Below are 21,712 nucleotides of genomic sequence, written 5' to 3' on the forward strand. Positions count from 1 at the left end.
GATATTCTTGTAAAGATTACAAGTTATTAGTATGATCGCCCGTTTCACGAAAAAAAAAAAAAAAAGTATGGAGCGGGTTTCCAACACGCGCTAAAAGACAGTGTGCCGCTAGACTACACTGAATCAGCTCCAGATCTCTGGATTCAAGACAGGACTCTCAGCATCACATCGGGCAGCTGCTGAATCAAGGAAATGTGACCATGTTAACTTGTGACCTGTGTTTACCTATTATGAAAATAAACCATAGCAGAACACTTACTACATTTTATGGTTCATGATGTTAAAGAACATTTCATAACGTCTCAGACAACTGTACATTTGTGGCTACTGTGGTTTAATTATAAACACTATCGTTAACTCATATTTACCATAGTAAAAACATGGTACATTTTAGTATGATCGAAGATACAAAAATTCTACTAGAACAGACTTGTATATGTGCATTCCCAGAAGAGATGAGAAATGGATTCATGTTCAGCACCACAAAAAGAACATAAAGTGTCAATATCAGGAAACATCTTTTTTAAGTAAAGCTTCACAGGATAGAAAAGATGAAGTAATTTGTAAGACACATCCTTAACCTTTTTGGTTATTAAGTATTTAGATGACAAAGTTCACACTAATTAATTAATAATTATTTATTACCGTCGACTGTGAGTGACGTCACTTCCCAATGCAAACACACCCAATAAAATGGCCCCTCCCCTGTCACTTGATTGACAGGTTTCCGTGTAGACGTTGGAAATTCAAATGAAAAAGGAATTGCGATTCCATTTGAGTTTTGGCAGTTTACATGCACAGTGCAGAGAGAGTGAAAAGGCAAATGTGGTAATTCATATTGCTATTTAAATGTGACAGGCTCATAGCTCGTAAGATATGGGAAACACAATTGCAAACGGACTTTGGATTTCCATTTTAAATTTGGCAGACAATGTGCGTTCGCTTAAACGAAAATGCAAACGGTAATGCGCGATTTGCATTTGCGTTTGGATTATGTCACATTTTACGCGTCCACAAATTGAAAACGCAATTGCAAATACAATTTGCAATTCCTTTTGAATAAAGTCCGGAATAGCATTCCATACCCGTGGACCTGACCTGACGCTGATCGCATAATCAACAGAAGAATAAAGCAATCTCCGCGTTGTATCTTGATGAATTTCCACACAGAGGTACGCAAAAATGTAGGGAGGATGTTTTCCCATATTTTGGATATACCACTATCCGCTGTTAAATTTGAAAATCATTAATTATATACATCTAGTCAAGTTTCGTATGTAAGTTTCCCTTACAGTCAATGCGAGCGTCGCAAGACCGGAAGTAAGTATGCACACACTCGCGTCGCTGAAGCTCACCAGCGCCATCCTGTGCACCTAGCCCATTAGAGACATGTGTGAATATATTTCCAAGGAATTTCAATTTCAAGGAATTAATATTAAATTTCAGAAAAGTAAGTGCAAAAAGTATAAAGAGAATTTGGTTATTATAATATTTTACATTAGTTAATAACATGAACTAACAATACTTCAACAGCATTTATTAATCTTAGCAAATCTCAATATTTACTAATGCATCTAATATTGAACTAATATTAATATGAACATTAATATATATTTACTCATTATTTCATATTGGTTAATGCAATAACTAATGTGAAAAATCTATGCAAAATTGTTATGAGATGTTGATTATATCTTTAAATATGTTTTATGTATGTTATATTGTATTATGTATTTTTTATATATGTATTCTAATTTATTAAGCCTTTATTGCTCTGCACACAGTGATCTTATTAATATATCTTATTAATGGTTTTTCTCTCGTGTTAAAGAGTCTCTGTCGAGCTCACTGAGGGACCTGAAGAGTTCAGTTTCAGATCTCTCTTCTTCTGTTGCATCTGTTTCTTCTCAACTATCAGTCCACAGTGAGTAAACCTTACATCACGTGCAATACAGCACTCGATTCAATAACAGTCCAGTAAATGCAACGTCTTCCCACAAACGTCTTGTTCACAGTGAAGGATGTGACACAAACTGACATAAAGAGTTTAATGAACAATTTGAGTTCTGCAGTGTCAGCGCTGACGGTGCAGCTGAGTGATGCAGGTGTGGAAATCTTTCAATTACATCACATTAATATTATTATCTGTGGATTTTTAAACTGCAATGCTTCTTCCCTCCCAGTTAACAAGCAGGACCAGAAACAGAGTCAAACAGAAAGATCACTGGACAGTTTGAAGGCATCTGTAGAGTCTGATCAACAAAACAAACAACGTGACTTTGGTAAAAGCATTATTATAAGCTACTGAGATATTCACAGAAGCATAAGTACATTAAAAAAATCAGCAAAAGAATAATAGAATGTCATAATTGTATTATGCACTTCTATAATAGCTCTAACTGGGGAAAAAATCACTATATACTCAAATGCACACAGTAACCTTGCTGATTCTGTCTAATTTATGGTTCTGTGTTAAAGAGTCTCTGTCGAGCTCACTGAGGGACCTGAAGAGTTCAGTTTCAGATCTCTCTTCTTCTGTTGCATCTGTTTCTTCTCAACTATCAGTCCACAGTGAGTAAACCTTACATCACGTGCAATACAGCACTCGATTCAATAACAGTCCAGTAAATGCAACGTCTTCCCACAAACGTCTTGTTCACAGTGAAGGATGTGACACAAACTGACATAAAGAGTTTGATGAACAATTTGAGTTCTGCAGTGTCAGCGCTGACGGTGCAGCTGAGTGATGCAGGTGTGGAAATCTTTCAATTACATCACATTAATATTATTATCTGTGGATTTTTAAACTGCAATGTTTTTCCCTCCCAGTTAACAAGCAGGACCAGAAACAGAGTCAAACAGAAATATCACTGGACAGTTTGAAGACATCTGTAGAGTCTGATCAACAAAACAAACAACGTGACTTTGGTAAAAGCATTATTATAAGCTACTGAGATATTCATAGAAGCCTGAATACATAAAAAATCTGCAGAGAATAATAGAATATCATAATAGCATTTCTATAATTGCTCCTAGTGGACAAAAAACACTATGAACTCCTATTCGCACAGTAACCTTGCTGATTCTGTCTAATTTACGTCTCTGTGTTAAAGAGTCTCTGTCGAGCTCACTGAGGGACCTGAAGAGTTCAGTTTCAGATCTCTCTTCTTCTGTCGCAACTGTTTCTTCTCAACTATCAGTCCACAGTGAGTAAACCTTACATCACATCTGCAATACAGCACTCGATTCAATAACTCTACAATCAGGGTGTGATCAAAGAGTGAGGTGGTTTGAACCCCTCCAAAGGACATCAAAACGAAACAATTTAGTCAATATATTTCATAAGAGATGCTTCAGTAGTTCTTTTTTAATGAAACAAGTCTTAAAGGAATAGTTCACCCATTCACCCAAAAATTTTAATTGCTGAGCATTTGCTCACCCTCAGGTTTTCAAAGATGTAGATGAGTTTGTTTCCTCATAAGAACAGGTTTGTAGAAATGTACTGTAGCATTGCATCACTTGCTCAACAGTGGATCCTCTGCAGTGAATGGGTGCCGTCAGTCCAAACAGCTGATAAAAACATGGCCTGAGAGTCAGGACATTTACAGCACATTAAAATTTTTGGTTGAACTATCCCTTTAAAGAGAGTCATGCTAATAGTATTATCCAATATACTTCATTCGACATCTAAATGCATCTGTCATAACTCTTCTTTTTTTCACAGTGCAACAGCAGGATGTGAAAAGCTTGATGAATAGTTTGAATGTTACAGTATCAGCACTGACATCTACACTAAATAATGCAGGTGTGGAAATATTTTCATATTTTCACACTGTTCATATTATCTCTGTATTAAAGGACATAATTTGTTTAACTGCATCCTTTGTTTTCTCCCAGTTAAAAAGCAGGAACAGAAACAGACGGAAACAGAAAGATCCCTGGACAGTTTGAAGTCATCTGTACAGTCTGATCAACAAAACAAACAGCGTGACTTGGGTGAGACAGAAACATCAAATCATACAGCTAATATTTACAGAAGCATACATGAAAACATGAATGTTTGTATGTTATTATAGACCTTTAAAATAACAGTTTACAATAAGGTTCCATTAGTTACTGTTTGTTAATGCATTAGTCAATATGTTTGATACAGCATCTTTGTTAACATGATTTAATAAAATATATCTTTCATTTGTTTGTTCGTGTTAGCTCTGGTTCCTTAATATTAAAAGATGCAACTTTTGATATTAATAATGCATTAGGAAATGTTGACATTAATATTAGGATGAATACATGTTTTGTGTATTTTTAATTGATAAATTAACTGCATTGCCTACAAGCCTGTCTCATACAGAAAATCACATTTACGGCTTTTGTCTCGTGTTAAAGAGTCTCTGAAGAGCTCATTGAGGGACCTGAAGAGGTCAGGGTCAGATCTCACTTCTTCTGTCGCATCTATTTCCTCAAAACAACAAACCTCTGGTGAGTGCAAACCACAGAAACTTACTAGAGGGGAAAAGGAGAACCAATGAAACATATATTGGAAATAAAACCAAAACCTGACATGAACTCAACATTTCAATATTATTGCAATTGAATTTATTAAATATAGTATGCCTTTAAATTTAAAATTAAATTTTAGTTGAATATGAAGACATGATTTCAGAAATATATCACTGTCAGCATGCAGAGATTTTAGAATTAAGGTTGAAATGATTTTTACATTGAATTAATTGGATTGAAATCCCCGAGCACTGACTGACTGATGTGTTTTCTTCTTGTGTTCAATCAGAGGAAAGAGTCATGAACGCTCTGAAGGAGCTGATGAATAAAATGAGCACCAAAACAGCAGGTATTTAGCACTAATTTACATGGTTACATGTGATTTCACTTAACATTGTGTAAAAATCAAAACTAAAAATTTTTTCCAGTGCATATTCTCTCCTTTCTTTCGTACCTCTCACATTTGGCATGTTTTCTCTGTCTCTGACACAGACGTCCCTGTGGCTAACTGTAAATCTGGCTGGATCTTGTACAAAAGCAGCTGTTTCTTGTTCTCTAGTAATCAACTCACCTGGTCAGCAGCACGAGATTACTGCAAAGCGCAGAACGCATTACTCCTGAAAATACAAGATGACAATGAGGAGTGGGTGTGTAATATTCATACATAATATAATATTTAGTTTTCATATTTTTCGCGCTTTCTCATTTCTTTTTTTTCCTACTAGGACTTTCTGAACAAAAACACCATACCCACAAGCTTCTGGGTGGGTCTAACGGATCAGACCACAGGCCAGTGGAGATGGGCGGATGGAACTCGTTACATCATGAATAAAGAGTGAGCTGATTTATTATAAACAATCGTTTATAATAAAGCGTTATTCACAACAACTCGCATTTCTGAGCAAACATACACTATAATAATTTACCTTTCAATAATATCTAGCAGTATTAATGTTTTTGACAGAAGTCTCTCATGTTTACTGAGTGAGTATGCATTTATTTGATCAAAAATACAGTAAAAACGTACTCGGTTACTAAATGTAACCTCGGTTCTCTCTAGAAGAGCGAACGAGTACTGCGTCTTAGCTAAGACGCTACGGGAAAAGTCTCTTTTCACGAAATACTGAAGCAAAAAATTATCATTAATTTTGTATTTTTGTAAAGCGCATTTGCAGCAGTACACAGCCATAGGCGAGACGGCTCGTTCGCTCATTGGCTTGTTCTGCGTCAACTGCACAGCCTATCGAGCGCAGGCTGATGCAACATCCGACCAATAAGGGCGCTTCGCGCCCTTCTTGCCACTTCCCGCCGAAACGGGTGTGGCTCAACCTATAAAAGGAGCTCGAAAAGGCTGACTCACCTGATTTATTTCATCGCCGAAGCGAACCAGAGTGAATCGTACGCACGGCAGAGAACGCAGTACTCGTTCGCTCTTCTAGAGAGAACCGAGGTTACGTTTAGTAACCGAGTACGTTCTCTTACGAGAGCTCTCTCGTACTGCGTCTTAGCTAAGACGCTACGGGAACCCGATGTAAAACGCCGTGCGCGCAGGGATCACACACCAATAAACCTGAAGCAACGCCCAGGATTTACAGTGCACAGTCACCTGAGGGACTCACAGAGAGTCCGGGACAGAAAAGGGGGAAAGCCCTCCGTCCCATATCTAGCAGCATCCGTAAATGCGGCAATATGACATCACACAGCCGAGGCAAGGCCTGACCAATGTGGCAATGCGGGTCTTACGCAATACTGCCCATATAACAGTCGGCAGCGCATAGCGCTCATGAACTCAGAATTCCCCTCAGGGCCCTGATTCTTCTATACCGACAGCAGCCTTTGCTTGCAAGGCGGGAACCTCCAGGTTATAGAACCTGATAAATGTAGACGGCGAGGCCCAACCCGCCGCCATACATATATCCTGCAAGGAGATCCCAGTAGACCACGCCCACGACGAGGCAACGCCTCTTGTGGAGTGTGCTCTGACGCCCAACGGGCACTGAAGGCCCCTGGAAGCGTAAGCTAACGCTATGGCGTCAACTATCCATCTGGATAGAGTCTGTCTCGAAACAGCCATTCCCTTGGAACGTCCACCGAACGAGACAAATAGCTGCTCCGTCTGCCGAAAGGCAGCAGAGCGAGACACATAAGCTCTTAAAACCCTGACAGGGCAAAGAAGACTCGAGTCTCCATCCTCCCCTGACACCGGCAGGGCAGACAGGGCAATAACCTGAGCCCGAAACGGTGTGTTGAGGGATTTCGGCACATAACCGTGCTAGGTTTGAGTATGACCCTTGAGTCATTGGGCCCAAACTCCAAGCACGACTGGCTCACCGAGAGCGCGTGCAAATCACCCACACGCTTCACAGAAGCGAGAGCCAACAAGAATACTGTCTTGAACGACAGATGCTGAAGGCTAACCGATTGGATAGGCTCAAAAGAGGGACCCTTCAAGGCCTCCAAAACCGCCGCGAGGTCCCACATAGGGACTGACGGAGGTCTGGGAGGATTCAGCCTCCTAGCTCCTCTGAGGAACTGGATGACTAAATCGTTCCTTCCTATTGACTGACCGGACGCCGTTTCAGAAAACGCCGCGATGGCCGCCACATAAACTTTGAGCGTGGATGGGGCTCTGCCCTTATCCAACAGCTCCTGTAGGAAGGAGAGGACCTCCGTCACCTCACAACTAAGGGGTGAATAACCTCGAGCTGTGCACCAGCTGGAGAACACCGACCACTTCGAGGCATACAGACGTCGTGTCGACGGAGCTCTAGCCTGAGTGATGGTATTTAGCACTCCCACTGCGAGATCAGCGGGTAACCGTTGAGTGCCCATACATGGAGGGACCACAACTCTGGTTGAGGGTGCCAAATCGAGCCCTTGGCCTGCGAGAGGAGATCTCTCCTCAACGGTACCGGCCACGGGGCGACATCTGCTAATTGCATCAAATCTGGGAACCATGGTTGGTTCTTCCAAAGAGGTGCCACAAGCAGTATTGAACTAGGGCTGCAACTAACGATTATTTTGATAATCGATTAATCTGTCGATTATTTTTACGATTAATCGATTAATCGGTTTATGTACTTATATTTTAGTTTTTCCAATTTTTTCATACAACTATGATCAGCTGTTCCTTTCATCTTGACTGAGCTTTTAACGTTGTTACGGGAAAGGATGAAGCTGATTGGTTAGTTCTTGTCACATGACCCGCGATGCGCTTGCAGCATTCTGAAAAGTTGAGATGTTTTTAACTCGGTGCGGTGTTGGAAATAACGAACTTGAGCGCGCAAAAGACGCGATATGTGAACGTCCCCTTAAACAGTTCAGTAGTGCAGAGTTTACAGGTTACTCTTCTTTTTTGAAGGCTCAAAGTAAAGTACTCCCAGTCTCCCACATCCCGCTAAATGCTGCAGAGACGCTGTTCGGGAAGCACGTGACATAAAACGAGGCCAGCTATTGGCTATTCGCTACTTCTCCTGCTGTACTGGCTGAGTAAAACCTCCGGTGGCTCATTACTGCCACACTTTGGTCACCGCAGATTTGAAATATGCACGAAATGAGCCGCTTACGGCAAATAAAAGTTATTTAGCAACGAATCGATGACTAAATTAGTTGACAACTATTTTAATAATCGATTTTTATCGATTAAATCGATTCGTTGTTTCAGCTCTATATTGAACATCTCGTTTCTCTCACCCGTTCTATCACCTGCGGAAGGAGGGAGACGGTAGGGAACGCATAAAGCGGGCAGCACGGCCATTTCCGTGACAGTGCGCTTTCGTTCTTGGAAAAGAACGCGGGGCAGTGAGCGTTTTCGTGGGACGCAAAGAGGTCCACCTCCGCCATGCCAAATCTCTCCCACAACAGCCGGACTGTTTGCGGGTGTAGAGACCATTCGCCCGTAGGGACATTGCCTCTGGACAGCCTGTCTGGACCCAGATTCTGCAGTCCAGGCACATGCACTGCTCTCAGCGAGCGCACGTTGCGTTGAGCCCAAATCAGGAGGCGTTCCGTCAGCCTGCACAGGTTTCGGGACCCGAGACCGGCCTGGCGATTTATGTAGGACACCACGGACATGTTGTCCGAACGGACTATGACGTGGTGATCCTTGATATGGGGACAAAAGCGCGTCAGCGCGTTCTCCACTGCCAGCATTTCCAGGCAGTTGATATGATGGAGCTTTTCCCGTTCTGACCATAGGCCAAAGGACGGTCTGCCTTCGAGCAGCGCTCCCCATCCCGAAGTGGAGGCGTCCGTCGACACCATTTTCTCACTCGGGGAAGTCCCCAGGCTTACACCTTATCGGTACCAGCCGTTCGCTGTCCAAGGTGCTAGAGCCGCAACACAGCTCTGATCGACCTTGAAATGCAGCCGGCCAGACGCCCACGCTCTGCGTGTAAAACGGCCCTGTGGTCCACGAGCTCTGCTCGTGATCGGGCCAGAACCAGCCAGTCGTCCAAATAATTCAGCACTCGTATGCCTCTGAGTCTGAGAGGAGCGAGCGCTGCATCCATGCACCTCGCAAACGTACGAGGAGCTACAGACAAGCCGAATGGCAGGACTGCAAACTGGTATGCCTGGCCCTCGAAGGCGAATCTCAAAAACCGCCTGTGGTTTGACGCTATCTGTATTTGAAAATACGCGTCCTTCAGATCTATTGACATGAACCAGTCCCCTCTGCGAATCTGCGCGAGGAGCTTCCTGGTCGTGAGCATTTTGAAACTGCGTTTCATCAATGCCTTGTTCAGCTGTCTTAGATCCAGTATGGGCCTGAGACCCCCGTCTCTCTTGGGCACCAGAAAGTATCTGCTGTACAGCCCCCCCTCGCTTTGAGCTTGAGACACAGGCTCTACAGCCCCTTTGCTCAACAGTTTTGATATTTCGGCCCGAAGTATGTGTGCTACTTCTGTTTTGACCGTAGTTGCGACGCGCGGTGAAAAGCGCGGTGGGCGTCGAGAAAACTGTAGCGAGTAGCCTCTCTTTATAATGCCTAGCACCCAATCCGAAACCCCTGGAAGCGCTGAACATGCATCTGCATGAATGGCTAAGGGCTGGATGCGACACGCGCTCTGTTGACTGGGCAACGGCGGCGCTCGAGTGTGCTGCGCATCTGAGGCGGGGAGCGCGCTGATCACAGCGGGCAGAACGCTCATCCTCGACCCCGTTCCGGCGCTTAACCGACTGGAGGGAGGCTGAGCGGGTCCCGTGGGACTCGATATATCTGCGAGTAACCGTGGGCTGTGTGTGTGCACTTTTACCACTTTCTGCTCGCCGTCTGCCTGTGCAGAATGTACGTGCACGGGCCTCGTTTTTACAGAAGCCCCGCGCCGTAAGTGACATAGTGTATGTGGGCACTGGGAAGTGGGCACGTTTACTATGCGGCGCGCTCGACCGATCTGTGTCGGGCACTCGTGCAGGCTTGCGCATTGCAGAAGACACTGAGGCAGTCACAACTCTTGGAACTACAACAGCGGCGCGCTTGGGTGAGAGCTCGGCCGCAGCGGAACTCGAACACTGGCGCTTTCCCAGCAGTGCTAGGATGCTTTCGGGGCTTCTGGCTTCACCGCAATCCTCTGCCGCGGATCCCGCGGCGCGGGGCGACGGCTCGAAGAGCGAGAACAGGGTCCCGAGCTGCGTTGCTGACGCTGTCGTGATGGCACAGCAGGAGGCGGTGGGTGTGACTGAGAGCTCTGTGGGGCCGGTCTAGAGCGGCTAGCTGCAGAACTGGAGCGCTTCGGCAAGAAGTGCTTGAACGCCTGTCAAGCTTTCTGGTCCTCGGCGAATCTCTCCACAAACTCGTTGACGGAAGATCCAAAGGGGCCGGCAGGAGTTAGCGGAGCGTCAAGAAACGCAGCGCGCTCAGACTCCTTGATGTCAGAAAGCGTCAGCCACAAATGCCTCTCAGCCACCGTAGCGGAAACCATAACCCGTCCCATGGCCTGTGCAGCGGACTTAGTAGCGCGGAGGGAGAGATCCGAAGCACTCCTCAGATCCGCGAGACAGATCGCTTCAGGTCCCATCTCATCCAGCTTGCGGAGAAGATCGCCCTGGAAAATCTGTAGCGTCGCCATGGTGTGTAATGCAGACGCAGCCTGCCCAGCAGCAGAGAATATCCGTGCGAGCAGCGATGACGTCATGCGGCAGGCTTTGGATGGCAACGCCGCCTTAGTCCGCCGTCCAGCAGAGGGCGGGCAAAGGTGCACTGCTATAGCCTGTTCCACCGGCGGAAGTGACAGGTAGCCTCTGTTCTTAGCACTGTCCAGTGTGGAATGCTGACGAAACAGATGAGCGGATTCTCGCCGAGAATGGAGCGTCCCAAGCCTTCGCCACTTCTTCGTGAAGCTCAGGAAGAAAAGGGGCGTGTTTTGAGCTTGAGGAAGAGCGCTCATCCGGAAGATAGCTACCATCCAGCCGGGAACGTGAAGGGGGCGCTGGTGCAGACCACTCGAGGCCGAGGCTCGCCGCGGCCAACGAGAGTACACGCATCAGCTCCTTATCGATATCCCCCCGTCTGCTAGGCCTCTGAGCAGCGGGCGCGAGATCCACGGAGCTCGCCCAACCCTCACTGCCCGAAGCAAGCAGAGAGCACGTGTCTTCTTCCTCCAACGCGGGCCTGAGATCCACTTCCTCCGATGACGCGTCGGCAAGCAGCGGACGCTGAGCATCGGGAAGCGATGCAGGGGAGACCGGCGAAGCGGAGGGAACCGGCGAGCTCGGCCGAGCTGGAGGCGGTTTTGGTAGGCGCTGGGAGCGGCACTTCTTACGGCGCTGCGGCGCAGCGGATGATGCAGGCTTCGAGAAGGATGCCAGGCGAGTCCTCAGAGTCACCATAGGCATCAACTCGCAATGAGGGCATCCGCCATCAGCGACCGCGAGCGCTGCATGGTCTTCACCCAGACAGGAGACGCAGATGACGTGACGATCTCCTTCGCTGACCGGGGTTCTGCACGAGCCGCACGAAGGCATCTTTAAAAAGACGCAGCTCTTTTGTGAATGTGCGTCGCAGGGCGAACACACACACAGAATATTACAGAACAAGGATTGTAAAGGTTATGGGCGCCGGATAGCGCAGCAGGAACGGCAGTGGAAGGCGGCGGTGCCAGCGGCTTCAGGATGGCTCGTCCTGCTGATATGCTCTTCCAGACGGCGCTTGCTTCCTCGTGATCCAGCGATGTGTGAGCTCCGCTGAAGAGATGAAAAATCAGGTGAGTCAGCCTTTTCGAGCTCCTTTTATAGGTTGAGCCACACCCGTTTCGGCGGGAAGTGGCAAGAAGGGCGCGAAGCCCTTATTGGTCTGATGTTGCATCAGCCTGCGCTCGATAGGCTGTGCAGTTGCCGCAGAACAAGCCAATGAGCGAACGAGCCGTCTCGCCTATGGCTGTGTACTGCTGCAAATGCGCTTTACAAAAATACAAAATTAAGGATAATTTTTTGCTTCAGTATTTCGTGAAAAGAGACTTTTCCCGTAGCGTCTTAGCTAAGACGCAGTACGAGAGAGCTCTCGTAAGAGAACTTTAATATTGAATAATATTATTATTACAATTAAAATGAACAGTTTTCTATCCTTACCATTTTTTGAGCTTCGAAACTTCAGTAATAATCAACACCGAATATTCAGAGGGAGGAGGCTGAACATATTCTTCTCTGACACCATGTCTACACCGGATGTGAGAGGCGCGGCGCGGCGCGGCGCGGCACGACATAATACAATAGAACATATTATGCTGTCTACACTGGATGCGGTGCATGCAGCTGACAAATTCCTGACAGTACAGTGCTGCTGCATTCTATTTATGATGTACTGACACTAATTCTAATTATTTTCTGAATAAATAAACTTTTAATAAACTACAGAACTATGGAAGACCAAAAGGTTCACATGAATTTGAACAGCTCTACAACGCGTTAAAAACGCGTATTTCACAAGTAAACAACACGTTGTTTATGCGTGAAAATATCAGCACGTCAAATACGCGCATTTATCGTGTTAAATACGTGTGACATATGTGTTAAATACGCGTGAAGTACACCTTAAAAATCTGTTTGAACAGGTCAGTGTCACTGGCTGCGAGGACTTGGGTCAAACCACTTCTGTGAGTTTAGGGGGGTATACCATTCATAGACTAGGCAAACACCATTTAACATGTTATAGATCAGCTTATTCAGCCTAATTATTTTTTCTTTTTTTTCTTTTCTTTTTTTTGTATAGCCTATAATAATAATATATTTAAAAAGCAGTTTTATGAAAAACAAATTTTTCACCACTCATACCTTTTCGTAAATAAACACATCAGCGGCTATTCTAGCTTCAATAGTGATCAAACTTAAAGGGTTAACAACTAAGCAACTAATCTGTTTTATGGTTGGTAACTGTAAAATTATTTCTGAAACATTATTATAAATTAGTTACACTACTAGTTACTGCAAAAGTAATATTATTACAATATCTAAATTACTAGTAACTAGATACTGCTCAACTCTGACTTTCAGTGGAAAAAAAAATAATTTGTACATTGTCCTGCTGAGAAATAACTGATAGAAATATTTTAAAAAATTTGAGGGCTCAAGATAAATTTTTCATATCCGTCTTATTTGACTTTCAATACCTTAGGACATAAATAAGGTAATTTTAAGGTGTATCTGTTTCCAATTTTGTGGTGATAGTACAAACCTGATTCCAAAAAAGTTGGGACACTCTACTTATTGTGAATAGAAACAGAATGCAATGATGTGGAAGTTTCAAATTTAAATATTTTATTCAGAAAACAACATAGATGACATATCAAATGTTTAAACTGAGAAAATGTATAATTTTAAGGGAAAAAATAGGTTGATTTTAAATTTCATGGCATCAACCCATCTCAAAAAAGTTGGGACAAGGCTATGTTTACCACTGTGTGGCATCCCCTCTTCTTTTTATAACAGTCTGCAAACGTCCGGGGACTGAGGGGACAAGTTGCTCAAGTTTAGGAATAAGAATGTTGTCCCATTCTTGTCTAATAAAGGCTTCTAGTTGCTCAACTGTCTTAGGTCTTCTTTATTGCATCTTCCTCTTTATGATTCACCAAATGTTTTCTATGGCTGAAAGATCTGGACTGCAGGCTGTCCATTTCAGTATCCGGATCTACGCAGCCATGATGTTGTAATTGATGCAGTATGTGGTTTGGCATTGTCATGTAGGAAAATGCAAGGTCTTCGCTGAAAGAGACGGCATCTGGATGGGAGCATATGTTGTTCTAGAACTTGGATATACCTTTCGGCATTGATGGTGCCTTTCCAGATGTCTTAACTGCCCATGCCACACGCACTCATGCAACCCCATACTATCAGAGATGCAGGCTTCTGAACTGAGTGCGGATAATAACGCTAAATACGTGTTGTTTATGCGTGAAATGCGTTTAACGTGTTTTTGACCCTTTTGGTCTTCCATACAGAACAGCGCGAGCCAGAAGTGGTGCGCCTAACACGGGCAGGGCTTACTGTATATGCTCTGAGATACAGTAGTGATACAAAACACACGTCTGTTAAGTGCAATAATTTTAATATAGACAAATCATTATTAGGCTGGGCTACTGTGTTTTATTTTATTTTTTTGGTCACCGTGTTCGCAAGTATTTTTCAAGCAAATTAAGAGCACTTTTTTATCATGTGTAAAATTACTGATTAACATGCCGTTTTTTAACCAACAAAATACTATAGGCTTATTATCCTACTTACAGAACTCAAACTTGATGCGCTATTAGGCCAGTTTTAAATCGCATATTTGGCACGGACCTACACTACCTTTGTCTTGTCCTCACTCAATTTAAAGGGCTCCCACACAGCTGAGGTTTTCGGCATTTTTGTCTTCTCTTCCAGATGAACTAAAATCGAATGTCAACCCACCGAACGAATTTTTGAGTATTCTGGTCCAGCCCTAATCGTAAGATACTATAAAATGTAATTTATTCCTGTGAACAAAGTTGGATTTTCAGTATCATTACTCCAGTCTTCAGTGTCAAGTCATCTTTAGAAACCATTCTAATATGCTGATTTGCTGCTTAAGAAATATTTCTGATTATTATTATCAATGCTGAAAACAGCTGTGCTGCCAAATATTTTTGTGTAAGCAGTTACCCCAAAATTTTAGGGTAGCTTAAAAATAGTAATACTAATACTTTTATTCAGCAAGGATGCATTAAACTGATCAGAATTGACAGTGGTGACATTTATAATATTACAAAAGATCCTGTTTCTTGGGATTTCTGAAAGATCATATGACAATGAAGACTGCAGTAATGATGCTGAAAATTCAGCTTTGATCACAGGAATAATTTCGCTTTACAAAATATTCAAACAGTTAGTTGAAATAATAATGTTTCACAATGTTGCTCTTTTTTTTACTGTATTTTTGATGGGTAGCAGATAAGACTTCTTTCAGAAACAAAAATCTAAATTATCTCAAAGATATGACCACAAGCCTATTTATTCCTCCAAGAGGTTATGTACACATTTTGGCATTAAGATGGCGCTACATTTACATGTTTAACCTAAAGCATAACATAAAGCGAACTTTAGATGGGATGTCAGAAAGGTGCTCTATATGCATGTAGATGTAATACATGTATTAACATTTTTATGCATTGTTTTAGGCGCTGGAGTCCTGGGCAGCCGGATGACTGGAGAGAGCATGGTATGGGAGAGGGAGGAGAGGACTGTGGGGAGATATCATACACTGGGAAACTTAATGACAACCACTGCTCTGTCAAAATGAGATTTATTTGCAGAGTGTAAATCTGAAACTCAAAATGTCTGTGATGAAGTGTGGTCAAAATGACCAGGAAGATCAGATCTCTTTTAAAGTGGTTTGTTGCATCACACGGTGTAAGACTCTTCTAAACTTCTCTTGCCTTATTCTTGTGTTAACTTCAACTTTTTAATAGAAATAAAAATATTTCACAAGTAGTTGGCTGCTTTCTGTCTGTTCCTGTAGGGCCGAATCTCAGGAAACCTATACAGTCCACTGGAGATGCCCTGATTCCCAGCATTGATATTAGAGGTCAAGAAATATGGGTTTTACTGGCAAACCTAAATGTACAGTCGTAGCTGAAACTATTATTACAAATGTCAGCCATCCCTTACTTCTGTAAGGTAATAGATTTGGTTGGGAATATTCATTATGTCAAATGCAGTAAACAGTATCAATATAAGCTTATAGATATATAATATTTAGTGAATTAGTTAAGATTTTTCACTATATAGTGAATTTATTCTTATTGCTTTGTCTCTTTTTTGTCATTTTGTTTGTAATCATTCAGTTTTTTTGTCAGTTTAGATTTTTAGTTTTAGCTTCATTAATTTTAGTATATTAGATTCTAGTAAAATTAAAAAATTAAATTAAATTTAAATAAAATTGTTGTAGTTGGGAAAACACATGTTGTCAAACCTTTAAAAGTTGCCTTAAACCTTTGTCATTGTTTAATATGATGTTTGAATGTGCAAAACTATCATTTATAACAAGCTGACATTAAGCTTAAATTCATAGTCACACTGTGTTTTCAAAGAAGTTTTTAATGTGTATTTTTACTAAAATGCCTTGTTGAAATGTATATGCATTAGCCAAAAAAAAAAAAAACATTGGATGGTTCAAAATTATTGATTTCTCTTTTATGTCAAAAATCAGTAGTATATTAAAAGTAAAGCTCATGTTCCATGAATATATTTTGTCGATTTCCTGCGTAATATATATATTTTCTTTATTTTCATTACTATGAAAATTGTGGAGTCACACTGAAGGCATCAAGGGCTATTTGACCAAGAAGGAGAGTGATGGGGTGCTGCGCCAGATGACCTGGCCTCCACAGTCACCGGACCTGAACCCAATCGAGATGGTTTAGGGGTGAGCTGGACCGCAGACAGAAGGCAAAAGGGTCAACAAGTGCTAAGCATCTCTCGGGGAACTCCTTCAAGACTGTTGGAAGACCATTTCAGGTGACTACCTCTTGAAGCTCATCAAGAGAATGCCAAGAGTGTGCAAAGCAGTAATCAAAGCAAAAGGTGGCTACTTTGAAGAACCTAGAATATGACATATTTCACTTTTTTGTTATGTATATAATTCCATATATAATTCCATGTGTTAATTCATAGTTTTGATGCCTTCAGTGTGAATCTACAATTTTCATAGTCATGAAAATAAAGAAAACTCTTTGAATGAGACGGTGTGTCCAAACTTTTGGTCTGTACTGTATATATATTTTGCACATTCTAAACAAACATGGTGACAAGATTGAGGAAGTAAAGAAAGAGGTAATCTTTTTCAACAACTTCCTGATGGATGCTGAAAGACCCTCCATCCCAGAGATGAAACCTCCTCCTCCTCCAGGCCCAGGACAGGGTAAAACACACATCAGTCTTGGTCTTTACAGTGGGTATAACAAAAACTGTGTCTGTCTTCATTTCATTTCAAGAACGAGTCAATCGTTTGTTCATTATCTGGCTCGGCTCGGTGTTCATCTTCAGTTCTCCCTTCACAGCAGTTCAAACAGTGTACTGTTTGAGTAAATGAATTACTCCGGGATATTGGTTTGTTTTAACTCAGAGGGAGTGTCAACCACATTAAAAAAGTTAAAAGCTTAAGTCATTTGTGGATTAATGCTTATTAGAGATGCTAAACATTACAAATGATTCAGTTCGATTTGATGAACTGTTTCAAGAAGATCCAGTTACATCGATATCTCTCTACACTGCAGTGAACGCACTCACAACAGACCCGGAAGTGAAGACAATGCTGAATAAAGCTTTAAGTTTTTGTTATTTTTGGACCAAAAATGTATTTTCGATGCTTCAGAAAATTCTAACAGACCCTCTGATGTCACATGGACTACTTTGAAGAAGTTTTTATTACCTTTCTGGACATTGACAGTATACCGTATATAGATTTTCAATGGAGGGACAGAAAGCTCTAGGACTAAATCAAAAATATCTTAAACTGTGTTCCGAAGATGAACGGAGTTCTTACGGGTTTGGAACGACATGAGGGTGAGTCATTAATGATATAATTTTCCTTTTTGGGTGAACTACCCCTTTAAGTTCTCTTTTAGTTCCTCAAATGAGGACAAATGCTTTTCTGTAGTAATTAAAAATAGATCAAGATTCTTAATTGTCATTAATTAAGGGATCTAATTTATTTTTTATATTTATTTTATTTTTATTTTTTTTGCAACACAGAATTAGCTGTATAATCAAATGTGAACCATAAGACCAGACATATATTGGAAAAAACGTGCAAGGGTGCATCTTGTCGTCTGAGGAAGCGCATTGGGAAAGCACTGCATCTATCCCCACCTCTGACTTGTTGACCGCCACCAGGAACTGACGTGTGGGATCAGGGGCGACTAAGATGGGAGCCGAAACAAAGTGACTTTTGAGATTGGTGAATACAGCTTCGGCTGTATCTGACCACCTGAACGTCGTTCTGGGGGAGGTCAAGGCTGGTCAGAGATGCGACTAGTTGGCTGAAGTTGTGAATAAAACGCTGATAGAAATTGGCGAACCCCAGAAACCGCTGTAGGGCCTTACAGGAATCTGGACTTGGCCAATCTATCAAAGCCTTAACCTTGTCAGGATCCATACATACTCAATGTAACAATGTAACAATGTAACCTAGGAAGGAAACAGACTGTGCATGAAAAACGCATTTCTCCGCCTTGACAAAAAGCCCATTCTCTAGCAACCTCTGGAGTACTCGCCAGACATGCCTAACGTGTTCCTGGAGAGACGAAGAAAAAAATCAATATGGCAGAGGGTAAAGTATGGCTTGTCTCCAAAAATTTGATTGATGAGGGTTATAAAAGCCATCTGTTCTGGACACCTGTTTGTACACCCCCCTCCCCTCCCTGTACACCCTCCAGTGACCTTAATATGAACTTATGAACCCAAGGAGGAATTTTGGAGGGGTGAGAAGTTGTGGGAAGCTATGTGTTTTTTTTTAAACTTTGAAAATTGCGAAATCATGAAAATGGTGTAAGGGAAGATTTTATTAAGGCTTTAAATAAACAGTGTATTTCAAGAAAAAGGTTATAAACGCATAGCAGCAATGGAAACAATGTAATGATCTTTTTCGTAGTTGGAAAAGTGTAAAAACGTTGTTAAAGTTGTTACAAATGAAATAAAACTAGGTTACTGGTTATTTATCTGATACAACCAAACGAGTCAAAACTATCAGATATGTTTTCGTTAAGCAAATACGTGAAAAAGATGTGAGAGCTTGTAGCATTACAATTTAAAAATGGTGTTTTGTTACCAGTTAGAAAATAAAGAAAACTAGGTAATAGAGTTTTAGCATTTGTACCTTACCTCAAACTGAAAAAAAGAAACGAATGTAAAGCAGTGATACAAACCAGAAAAGTAGGAGTTTTGTCACGATGTTAGAAAAAGTTAAAACAAAAGAAAAAGAGGTAGACATTACGCGGATCTAAAATAAAATACACCAGACCCTGTCTTTAAAACACCAGCACAAGATACTTGTCAAAACTATGTTGTACTTTACCACTAACTAAAATTTTACTGACAAGAGTTAAACAAAAGAAAAAAAAAGATCTCACAGCAAAGTGTTATGACGTCTCCGGTAACGTTAGCTCGACTCAAACAAAAGAAAAAAAGAAGCGAACGTAAAGCAATGTTATAAACCAAGAAAGTAGACGTTTGTCACGTCGGGTGAAAAGTTAAAACAAAAGATAAAAAAAGGTAACTTAGGCATTTAAGCTGATCTCAAAGAAAATACATCGGACCCGTCTTTAAAACACCAGCACAAGATACTTGTCAAATCTATGCAGTACTTTAGCACTAACTACAATTTTAAAAAGCGAGACTGTTAGACGAAAGAAAAAAAAAAAAAGATCCTCCGGCAGAGTTGTGAAGCGTCCGTAAAACAACCTACCACCAGCGCAAACACAGTTAGAATGAAGCTCGGGAATGCTCCGGAAATAAACCACGCCTCCAGCGCTAGAGAGGGCCGGGCAGGAGGCGTGATAGCAGCATTAAATAGATTTAAATGTTACAATAATTAAACTAAGTAGTTTTTAATAAATAGACATCAGTCCTTAATTAGTGAAAACTTTATATCCATTTAAACATATGGTCAATTTTTACTTTTTAAATGATGTAGGCCTATACGATTTTTATTTACTTTTAGGCTAGTCTTAAAAAAAAAAAAAAAAAAAACATAGTTGAAAAGGCGTTATTTGTTTTTAATGTGTTGAGTTAATTACTTTAATCTATGACTAGTCTAAATCTAGACTATCTCCGTCGATATATCTTTTATTTTTGTCAAGCTTAATTTCTCAAGCTATGTCAATTAACACACACACACACACACACACACACACACACACTTTCCTTCTGTCAAGCTTGTGTCACGTTATCTAGTAAATAAACCAGACGTCATCTCGGTCATCTCAAGCACCGAAACCCGAATGTGTCGGTGTCTGTGTGATTACAGGCGTCTACATATCAGTTAGACATCAAGCGGTTGTAAAAACATCTAACAGGTTTTGAAATGCTTGTAACTGGCTTGTGAAACTAACTAATTTCAAAGGGTGTTATATATATAGGATTTTTATTTTAATTACATTTATTATTTTTATTCACAAGGTGATTTTTTAAACACCGATGCAAACATTAATGCACACAGGACATACAAACAAGCGTAGTCTACCTTGTTTTTTCAAGCCTCAATACATACACACACACACACACACACACACACACACACACACACACACACACACACACACACTTTCCTTATCCCATGCTTATTCTGTGAAACATTTCTATAGCCACATCTTTATTTAACCAAATCTAAAATGAGATCTGATTTATTGCTATATTAAATGCTTCTGTAAGTTGTAATCTTTCGTTGTCATATCTTTTACATTTTATTAAAATAGGTTCAACTGTTTCACAATATCACATTTAACACAAAGTCCAGACACATGTATTTCATCTTATAAATAATGACTGATTAAGTGCAATGTGTCCAATTCTATGGCGAGATCTTCTCTTCTATTCCCAAAAATTCTCCTTTCATTTCCAACTGGTCTTTGAAAATTATATAAATGTTGGCCTTTATTCTAACCAACCCATTTAATTTGACACGTATCTTTTTATTTTTATTTATTTTTTAACTAGACCTTTTATTTCTAATTTACTCATTGGAGTATTAAATAAGATGTCTGACATTTTAATGGTCCACTTTTATCTGGTCCACTACTTTCATTACCTATATGTGTGCGTATCCATACAAAATAAATCTTTGTTAATGCTTGTATTCTGAACAAACTCTGTAAAATGCCTGACAAAATGCTTTGTCTAGTAGAAGCTTCACCACTCTTTAAACTTGATAGTACTGAAAATGAGTCTGAACATATGACTACTTTAGGTATATTAATGTGTTCAACCCCACTGAAGAGCCAAAAATATGACAATCATTTCAGTAGTATAAACGGACGGATGATTAGATGTTCTTTCTGGTATTCTATATATATGCTCTTTATTTTTAATCTTTATTTTTATTTTATTTTAATAAGCCACTCACACTTACTTTAGTAGCCTTAATCATTGAATATGTCTTTTATTTTGTTAATATTAACTTCTGGCACGAAATTCTAGATTCATAAATGTATGTTTTTCAAAATTCCCCCACGTTTAGTGGCGTTTAAAGAGGAATTTGTGATGTATTTGGAGACGTTAAAAGGCATGAAAAGTACCAAAGCAAAACTTTTGTATTCTTCATTAGAGGACTTTGGTTTCTTAATGTGAAAATCTTTTACACCCCACTACATTTTCTTTATCATTATATTTTTATTTTTTCTTAAGTGTTGTTTTATTTATTTTACATTTATTTTGTTTTATGATGTACAGAGTGTGAACAAAAATTGAGTGTAATCTCAGATCGTATTTGTAAATCTACCAGTAATGTACGTCTTTATGTTTTTAATGTTTAAAGCACCGAATAAAAAATAAAAAACACACACTAACACTTCCCCAACCACCCTAATAACGTTGGTCGCAAAGGTTTAAATGTATGTTAAAAGAATTAAACAAAGTAATGTTTTTAATAACAACACATCAGTTCTCATTCGATGAAAACATTCTACCTGGTTTTAATATTAGACCGATGTTTTTACTATAAAATTAGGTTTACCTATACGATTTAATTTTTTAATCTCAACAA

At 40.8% G+C, this 21,712-nt stretch overlaps 1 protein-coding gene across 1 annotated transcript in view; it reads left to right on the top strand.

Annotated features, from left to right (window-relative positions):
- Positions 1 to 21,712, top strand: part of LOC132136012 (C-type lectin domain family 4 member F-like) — a 98,933-nt gene that overhangs the window by 3,343 nt on the left and 73,878 nt on the right. Inside the window, exons 4-10 of the mRNA XM_059547215.1 lie at positions 1,832 to 1,924; positions 2,016 to 2,105; positions 2,184 to 2,282; positions 2,479 to 2,571; positions 2,663 to 2,752; positions 2,830 to 2,928; positions 3,114 to 3,206. Of these exons, the coding sequence (XP_059403198.1) occupies positions 1,832 to 1,924; positions 2,016 to 2,105; positions 2,184 to 2,282; positions 2,479 to 2,571; positions 2,663 to 2,752; positions 2,830 to 2,928; positions 3,114 to 3,206 (657 nt within the window). The remainder of the gene's footprint in view (positions 1 to 1,831; positions 1,925 to 2,015; positions 2,106 to 2,183; positions 2,283 to 2,478; positions 2,572 to 2,662; positions 2,753 to 2,829; positions 2,929 to 3,113; positions 3,207 to 21,712) is intronic.

This window comes from Carassius carassius, chromosome 4 (genome assembly GCF_963082965.1).
Source record: "Carassius carassius chromosome 4, fCarCar2.1, whole genome shotgun sequence".
Lineage (NCBI taxonomy): Eukaryota > Metazoa > Chordata > Actinopteri > Cypriniformes > Cyprinidae > Carassius > Carassius carassius.